This window comes from Triticum aestivum, chromosome 3B, assembly GCF_018294505.1.
Source record: "Triticum aestivum cultivar Chinese Spring chromosome 3B, IWGSC CS RefSeq v2.1, whole genome shotgun sequence".
Taxonomy (NCBI): Eukaryota; Viridiplantae; Streptophyta; class Magnoliopsida; order Poales; family Poaceae; genus Triticum; species Triticum aestivum.
The window spans coordinates 686,873,439-686,882,762 of NC_057801.1; the positions used below are offsets into that span (position 1 = coordinate 686,873,439).

Consider the following 9,324-nt stretch of genomic DNA (forward strand, 5'->3'; position numbering starts at 1 on the left):
AGTGGGTGGAACTACGCAAATTTACCAAAACATTGTTCAAAAGATTGACGAGCAGGATAAAACTGGCCGCTTAGACCAAGGGGGCAACAGGTCAGCCCGGCAGGTCAGTAGAGATGGCGGCGCTGGCTGGTGGAGTGGCCAGATGGCGTGTCTTGGCCTAATCGTCTCCAGCAGCAGGCGGCGTGCTTGCGTGTGCCTCGTTGCTTGAGGCACGGTCAGGTTGAGGCCGGCCGTCTGCTCCACCATCTGGTGCAGCGTCTTCGTCGACCTCGTCTTCCTCATCCTCGCCCTCATCGCTGGAGTCAATCTCCTCCGCCGAGTCCTCGCCGTCCTCCGGTTTCAGCTCGAAGAGGTCGGCCGACACCTCAGCACCGTCCTCGGTCAACTCGGGGACAAAGACTCTGGTGTTGGTGTGCTCGGTGATCGCCGCAACACGATGGACGATGGTGGGCCGCACCATCACCAGGTCCTCGTGGGCATCCTGCTGGAACGTTGCCAACTGGGCTAGATCCAGCCTGGGATACCACGCCCTGACGAACTCCAGCACCCGCCTGGCACCTGCCCGGGCAGAAGAAGCCTTCCACGCCTCGAAGCGGCCGACTGCCACTTCAAGCCAGTCGGCGGTCCGATTGGGGGTACGGCACCGGCGTGTCAGGCCAGAGGGCGGATAGCACCTGGGCCTCGACACGTTGAAGGCGGCGAAGCATCCAGTGGGCTGGCTGGAGACGGGCCTGGATGGACAAGAGCTGCTCCTCAAGAGTCCAACGAGCATTCGGCGCAATCTCCGCACCAGCCTACCTTTGCGCTTCGCGGTGGGCCTCGATGGTCTGGCTGGCGACAACGGAGTAGCCAGGGAAATACTCTGCACAGAGAAGAAAGAAAAAAGAAAGAATACAAAGTCAGAAGCCGAACTAAAATAACAGGCGGCAAAATAAAGGGAAGAGAAGGAAGGCAGCTTACCATCAACCATGTCCTCAATGCGGCCGTGGCCGTCGTTCATCGCCTGCTCCGACTCAGCCCAGTTCGCCGCATGGGTCTCATATTCGGCTTGGAGGGCGGCCTCGCTGTCCTTCACCGTCTGGAGGGCCGCCTCATGACTCTCCTTCTGGTCAGCCAGCTATTTGGTCAGACGGTCGCGCTCCTGAGCCACGCTGCGGCACTCTGCCTCCTTGGCGCGCATGACGGTCTGGGCCTCCCCCAGTTGCTGCTGCAGGGCAGCGTTGGCCTCTGTGAAAGCAACAAAGAAAAACAGTCGGTAAACAAGAAGTCGCCAGAAGAGATCTGGCCCGACTGCTCAGCAGTCGGCCTGAATCTCGGGGACTACACCTAGTGGGTGCGCTGACGCGCCCCCACGAGAGAAATAAGACTAAAAACTTACTCCGTCTTTCAGACAGGTCGGTAGTCCGTTGAGTCAGATCCCGGACTTGGGAGTTGAAGGCGGCCGCACAGAGGTTATGATAGTCCTGCCAAAAGGACACACAAACAAGAAGAAACAAGTCAACACTCGAGCTTGCTTGGAAGTTCCAGGCCGCCTGCTCAGCAGCCGCCCCGGAACTCGGGGACTACACCCAGTGGGTGCGCTGACGCGCCCCCACGGAAGAATACAAGAATAAGAAGAAAAAAAGCAAGAGGCTTACTCGGATGGCCGTTCGCATCGCCAGGAACTCCTGGTTGTAATTCTCCAGGGCGGTGGCCTGAGCTTGAAGCCGGACTCGGAAGTTCTGCGCCGCCTCGTTCAGCACGGTCGTCCTGCCTCCTGGCGCCTAGTTTGGCGAGCTGGCGCTAGCCTCCTCCAGGTCTTAGGCCGACGAGCCGGTGCCCCTGGCCTCCTGCGGAGGCGGTGCCGAGGCCGCCTTCCCCGCGCGCTGGCGTGCCGAAGCCCGAACCATGATATCAGCCCCCACGGCCGGCTCACCTCCAGCCGGCGGCACGGGTGGCGTGTTGGGCTGGCCGCCTTGGTCCGCCGCAGCCAGTGATGGCGGAATCACCTCCATCTCCGGGGCGATGTTCTCGTGCCCCTCCCTCTCCATGGCCGGCTGATCGCTGTCGTCTCCTTCAGGCGGCACCTCCAAGGCTTCAGGCATTGGCGTCACGGCGTGGAGGGGGATGACGAGCTGTGGGGGTTGGCCACGTGAGGCCTCCCCCGCCTATGCCGTGGCCGCGGCATCCGCCTGTGTCTGGGCCACGAAGCTGGCCTGCACCCTCGCGGCCTCGTCCGCCTCCTCCTGCGCCGCCTTGGCGGCGGCCGCCTTCTGCCGCTCCGCCTCTTGCTCCTCAAGTGCCTCCCACGCGTTCCTCTCCATCGCCGCCTGAAGCTCGGCGCGCGGGTCTACATGGCAGGAGCTGGTGGAGCTCCCCGCCGCCCCCACGACGGAGCCAACAACCGATCACTCCAGGGAGAGTGGGGCTCTGTTGTAGCAAGAGAAAGAAAACTCAGAAGAACATTTGTAAAAGAGAAGGAAGGATGCGTCAAGAGGCGTCACTTATGCGAAAACCATTTGAGGTTCCTTCACGACCTTGCGAAAGCGGTTTGCCTTAGCGGCCGCTTCCTCTCGCTTGGTCGCCGCGGCTGTGCTCTTGGGCTTCTTTGACCGGTTGCCGAACAACGACGATGCGGCCCGGTGCTTCTTCACACCGCCTCATGCAGCCGGCACGGCAATCGAGCTTGTGCACGCCCGATCGGACACTGGCTGGCGGCGCTGGACGGCTTCTTCGGCATCGTCATCAGGCCAGTCCTCGATGCCGCCTCCACCTCCAGAGCCGCCTGCCTCGCCGTCTCCGCCTGTCGTGTTGTCCTCGAGGGCGGCTGCCCCCAAGTCAGGGTCGTCCGTATCACTCTCTTCCCAGTCGAGGAGGAACTGATGCCCTGGCCCTGCGGTGCCGACTGCCGGCTGGAGAAGAGCGCCCTGTTGCGTGGCCGATTGGTCAAGACGGTCAAAAAGGAGCTCGACAACTAAAAGAAAACAAGACATGGAGACTTACCATTGGCGGTGGATCCGCACATGGATACGGCTCCTTGCCGAATCGCCATTCCTCCTCCGGGAGCTTGCAATTCAAAATGTAGTTCACCAAGTGAGCTACCTCCGAGTGCGGCATCTCCTTGGTGCACATCTGGCTTGGGTCGCGCTGCCTACTCATCTGGCATATCATGTGAGGCCGACCTTGGAGCGGAAGCACTCGACGCACCATGAAGGCAATCAGCAAGTCGGGCCGGTGAGGCCTTTCGACTACACCATCACCTTGAGCCGCGAGACGCGGCGGCACCAGCAACTGACAGCGTGTTGGGTCGGTACCTCCAATTGGACCGCCTTTCAGTCGGCGGGCCGGCTACATAAGCCGGCAGGTTGACCCAGTCGCCCTCCGGATGGACGCTCTTCACGTAGAAGTATGACAACTGCCACAACTTCACCGATTGTATCAGTGTGATGGAGGGGAACGGATTCTCGATAGCCGGACTCCGCACCGCAACAAAGGCACCGCACTGTGCCGGCACTCCCTTGGTGACGGTGCCAAGTGTCAAGTGGAAGAACTCTCCCCAGAGCTCGATGGTGGGGAGGACGCCGAGAAAGCCCTCGCAAAGGGTGACGGAGGCGGATAACAGCACCACCGTGTTCGGTGTGAGGTGGTGCGGCTGCAGTCTGTAGAAATCAAGGAAGGCGCGGAGGAAGCTGTTCACCGGTAGGCCGAAGCCATGCAGGAAGTGTGACCTGAAGACGACGCGTTCGCTCTCCTCCGGCGCCGGTGAGATCTCCTTCTCCGGCGCCAGGTGAACCCTCACGAAGTCCTTGCCGGGTAGCCGCCGCGTCCACCGGAGGAACTCGACGTCGTCCTCATGGACATTGGAGCCGTCCCACGCTCCAGCACGCGCCATGGGGTCGAAGAGCTCGACGGAAGATTCGCACGGCGAGGGACGCACGGCCTTGCGGCGTCGAGGTGCGGCGCGACAAGAAGGATGGGAGCTTGGTGCGGCGGCGGGCGACCGCAGCGACAGCAAGAAGAAGAGAAAGAAGAATGGCTAACGAGGAGGAGGGCGCGCCTGCGTCTGCCGCTACCCCTCCTCCCCCTACTTATAGCCTTGGAACGGCTAAGCCGAGGAGGCGGGGCATGGGGGACGTGGGATTAACTGCACCCACTCCCCCACAAACCCGCGTTTATCGCGCCAATAAAGGTGTGTATTGAACCGCCCCACAATATAAATCGACCGCCTCGGCCACAGCGGATCCGCGCGTGGGCCGAGGCACTGTAGTGGCGGGCCCCAGCCTGCGGCAACGTCCCGTCACGCGCGTGGGCTGGCAGACGGGCCCAGGCGGCTGACACCGCGTGGCACACGGACAGCGGGCGGCCGACCCGACGCCTGACGCGCGCGCCACCTGGTTCCCGCCTTCAGGCTTCAAATTCAACCAGACGGCACGTCTGGTTGAGGCTGGATCCGAGCCGACTGTTCTACAGAGTAGGAAGCTGCTTGGGCTTCTCATCCTCCGTTCAATCGCGAAGCCCCACCAGCTTCGGGGACTACTGTCGGAGTAAATGACCACGGGTAGCCTAACCGGCTCCTCGTGGCTCTTCAAAAACATCGGGTCGCGCCCCTCAAGCATCCAAGACGAAGGGCCGCCTTCCCGTGGCCGGCTGGGTCATGGCCGACTGCAGGAAGGCGGCAGATATCAATATACAAGCCCAGAGTGGGCCGACTCCTAGTAGGCGGCCACCAGAGTGGCCGACCTCTAGCAGGCAGCCACCAGAGTGGCCGACCTCTAGCAGGCGGCCCACCCCATGTGCCCTCAAAGTTCGCACCCACATAGCGGCGATAAGATGGGGCGTGGCTACAGTGAAGCATGCCACCCCGACTCCCGGAGCGGGCGTGGCCACAGTGCGTCATACCGGTCGGCCATCCCCCGCCCGGCGCGACACTGTTGCCACGTTGATCGTGATATCACCCACAATAGACTGTCAGTACGACCTGCAGGCGGCGGGCCCCTCTTGCCAGTGAGCCCCCACAAGGCGGCCAGGCCAGTCCAGTCAGCCCGAGGGGAGGCCGGCTCCCAGAAGCCGGCCAACCCTCGCCCTAGAAGTTCGTGCACCATAAGCAGATGAGACGGGGTAAGGCTACAGTGAACGCCCGCCAGACGGCAGCACTGTAGCCATGCTTGCCCCGACAAAGCCATCATCATCAAGGGCGAGGCTACAGTAATGAGCCACCGACAAGACCCCCAAGCGGTGGGCCCAGCCTGTCGACCAAGAGGCCGGCAGCCGGCGGGACCCACCACTCGGTGGGCCCCAGCGGCCGGCGGAGAAGTCGGCACCCACAAACACTGACGGCCTGGACCCGCATCCAGCCAGATTACCATTGTACCCCTGGGGGGTAGGCCTATATAAACCCCCCAGGGCACCCATGCAAAGGGTTGATCTCTTAGAGAAACACACACACCACATAGAGAGAAGAGGAGAGCTAGCCTTGCCCTTCTTCTTCCTTTAGCAAACAGCTCAAGGAGCCTCTTGTAGCTACTTACTGATTTAGTGATCACACGGAGATCCCGCAGAGCAGGACTAGGGGGTGTTATCTCCTAGGAGAGCCCCAAACCTGGGTAAGATTCGCCGGCGTGCATGTCTTCGCCTTATCCTGTTCCAGACACCGGCGATGTCTTACTGGCTCCCACTATGATTAGCCATCCTTGGGCATATGTTGCACCTACCACCCGACACGCGCCGAGAACCGATCGTGGCTCGGAGAAGGTTGGACAAAAATGTACGTAAAACCGAAGAAGAAATCTTGCATTATTTTTATTAAGTAGCAGTATCAGGAGACACAACATCTTCTCCTTTATTTATTATGGCTTTTACTCAGCCTCTCTTATCCATAACAAGAAGTTCCAACTCTATTTAAGGATGAGGCTGTTCTTACCGCAAAAGAAGGCTGGGACTGTTCTCACACCCCTTCTCCCTTATCCGTAAAAAACCCTATTTTTAGTGCTGGCCATTAGCCTAAAACATTTGTCTTGGAGAGAAATCCATATCCATCAGATTCAGTTTCCAGGATAAATCTGATCCTATCCAAGTTTTGACTAGGCAAAAGCTAGCTACTACCCTAGTTAACGGGCCAAGATTACACCGCCGTGCTCAATCAACGACCCTCGCCGCCGCAAAAACGCAGCCGCACAAGGCTCCGCATTTTCCCCCGTGATCCCCTCCCATCTCCCGATCTCCGGCCTCCTTCCCTCTATATAAGCGCCCGCCTCGCCACCTCACCAGAAGAAAATCCCCCTTCCATTCCTCCTCCCCTCCTCGTCCCCACCCTCTCTCTCTCTCTCTCCCTCCGTCTGTCCGTCCGCGCGCGCTCTGCGTTCTTGGGGAGGGAGGAAATGGCGGCAAAGCGCGAGCTGGTGGTCAGCTTCGGGGAGATGCTGATAGACTTCGTGCCGACGGTGGCGGGGGTGTCGCTGGCGGAGGCGCCGGCCTTCGTCAAGGCGCCCGGGGGCGCCCCGGCCAACGTCGCCATCGCCGTCGCGCGCCTCGGCGGCGGGGCCGCCTTCGTCGGCAAGCTCGGCGACGACGAGTTCGGCCGCATGCTCGCCAAAATCCTCCGCGACAACGGCGTCGACGCCGGCGGCGTCGTCTTCGACTCGGGCGCGCGCACCGCGCTCGCCTTCGTCACGCTCCGCGCCGACGGGGAGCGCGAGTTCATGTTCTACCGCAACCCCAGCGCCGACATGCTCCTCACCGCCGACGAGCTCAAGGTCGACGTCATCAAGAGGGTACGCCCCCGCTCCGCCCCCGAATCACCATCGTATCACCTACTACTAGATTCTCTCTCTTCCGTGCGATCTCGTCATACCGTTTCTTGCCCGTCCTGCAACCGCGCGTGATCTGGGGGAACCAGCTCGATCCCGTCGACCGTAGTAGAATGAATCTTCGCCCGGTTTCTTGGATCTGGACGCCAGCGCTAGGTTTCTTGTGCCGATGCGGTGCGCATTAGGTGGCGGCGGCTGGAGTTTTCCCTTGTCCTGTTCCTGCACCTAATAAAGGTGTCCTTTTCGTTTCGTGTAATTCGGGTGCGCCCGGGTGCTGAATCTTCCGTGGAATCCAGACATTCCTTGGCAAATAAGGCGCCTTTGGTGCTCGTCTTGGTCGGATCTTGTTGCGCCTTCTGGCTGGTACTTGTTCTTTTGCTGGATCTAATCATGTGATGCACCCTCACTGACGTGCATCAACTTGGGGGGAGACAAAATAGCTAATCTTAGGAGTGCCGTTGTGGAACAAATCATTTTTGTGGTTCTTGGATCCATCGGCCGGCCTGAGCTGGCCGGCCAAGTATGATACTTTAAGAACCCCTCTGATGCACAATAATTTAGAGTGTCTGCTTGTGACAGATAGATCAGTTCTTGTCTTGGTTAGTACTTGCTCCTTATGAAAAACATTTAGAGCAAAACTTATGGAAGACATTTGCATGTTATTAGGTGTTTTGTACTGTCAGACTGACGTAATTTTAGAATTGTGCATGTCAGGTGAACTTAGGTTCCTTTCTATGTACGTATAATTTTGTGATCCAGAACTGTCTGGTGGCGCTAGATGTGTCAACTGTTCTATTGTTAAATTTGTGCCCTGCGTGCAGAATTTATAAGTGTTCCAACTCTTAACATGTCAATTTGCTTTGCAGATTCTGTACTGAACTGTTAGTTTGTTGTTTTGTTGTGAAATTTTCTGTGCTGCAATGTTTTATAAATTTGAGGGAAAATGTCTCACAACTTGTGATGCACCCAGGCTGCAGTCTTCCACTATGGATCAATAAGCTTGATCGCCGAGCCTTGCCGGACAGCGCATCTGCACGCCATGAAGGTTGCCAAAGAGGCCGGCGCGCTTCTCTCGTATGACCCGAACCTGAGGGAGGCATTGTGGCCCTCCCTTGAGGAGGCTCGCACCAAGATCTTGAGCATCTGGGACCAGGCAGACATTGTCAAGGTCAGCGAGGTCGAGCTTGAGTTTTTGACTGGCATCAACTCGGTGGAGGATGATGTTGCCATGAAGCTGTGGCGCCCTACCTTTAAGCTCATGCTTGTCACTCTTGGAGATCAAGGATGCAAGTACTATACCAAGGTATGCTTTACAAGTTTCTACAATCTATTGCGTGATGAAATCCTTATTCTATTGCTGGTTGTACTCTATATGTCAAATTTAAGCTTCGCTGGACCATGGTTTGCTAAGTATGCACTCAAGTGTAGAACTTTTGCACAATTACCATCGAGACTTGAAGACTTAATCTGTAATTAACTCTTGAACTTTGTTGTATTTGATGATTGTAGGATTTCCGTGGAACTGTCCCATCCTACAAGGTACAGCAAGTTGATACGACAGGTGCTGGTGATGCATTTATTGGTTCTCTGCTCCGAAAAATTGTCCAAGATCCATCGGCATTGCAAGTAAGCTTGTGCCTGCAAATGCCTCCTTTAGCATCATTAGCATATAGTACTAGTTTTAATTTATATTAATATATACCTGTATAACCTTGGTGGTTGATCAATTCCATATCTGATGGTTGCTGCAGGATAAAACAAAGCTTGAGGGGGCGATCAAATTTGCCAATGCATGTGGAGCAATCACCGCCACGAAGAAAGGGGCAATCCCTTCATTGCCCAAGGAAGACGAGGTGTTGCGGCTGATGGAGAAGGCGTAGACGCGGCTTATGATTTCCAGTAGCTTCGAATTCTGCAAATTGTATTGTAAGCTGTTCTGGATCAGGAGCAAGGTGTACTCCTCCCAGGATGCCCCTGCCTTTTTGTTTGCTCCCCTTTACGAAAGGGTTTTTGTTTTGGAATTCTTCTCATCTGAATAAGCAGATCCTTCAATATTACTGTGTCATTTCTGTACCAAGTCCTTGATGGTAGTGTTCTTTTTTCCTTGTTCTGTCATCTTATTTGGGTTCCAACTGTATTGGGAATTTGTGGTTTAGCCCCTGAGGTGGTTTCTGTTCTCAATTTTCGACAAGCGAAACGCATGTACAACGCTGATATTTGAACGTGCCAAAACTGTTGCGATGCTCCTGGCAAGTACTACTCCCTTGGTCTCAAAATAAGTGTCTTGAGCTTAGTATAAATTTGTACTAGAGCTAGTACAAAGTTGAGACACTCATTTTGGGACGGAGGGAGTACATATTTAAGCTCTGGCAGATGATATTTGAATCAACTATTCTGAAATCTTGATCCATAAATTCTGTTGATTGGCTGCATCTCTGTTCCATTTCCGAGCTTCTTTTGGATGCTGAACCTGTGTTGCTGAGGGATGTGTGCTGTGATTGCTTTCTTGTTCAGCTGACGCAGATTCAGAAAGTTAGAA

General features: G+C 56.7%; 1 protein-coding gene across 1 annotated transcript; it reads left to right on the forward strand.

Annotated features, from left to right (window-relative positions):
• The first annotated feature begins 6,242 nt into the window (after window positions 1-6,242).
• Window positions 6,243-8,850, forward strand: LOC123071743 (fructokinase-1). The gene is made up of 4 exons (XM_044495329.1): window positions 6,243-6,749; window positions 7,756-8,088; window positions 8,295-8,411; window positions 8,537-8,850. The coding sequence occupies exons 1-4, from the start codon at window positions 6,357-6,359 to the stop codon at window positions 8,663-8,665; spliced, it is 972 nt and encodes a 323-aa protein (XP_044351264.1). The 5' UTR covers window positions 6,243-6,356; the 3' UTR covers window positions 8,666-8,850.
• Window positions 8,851-9,324: the final 474 nt, after the last annotated feature.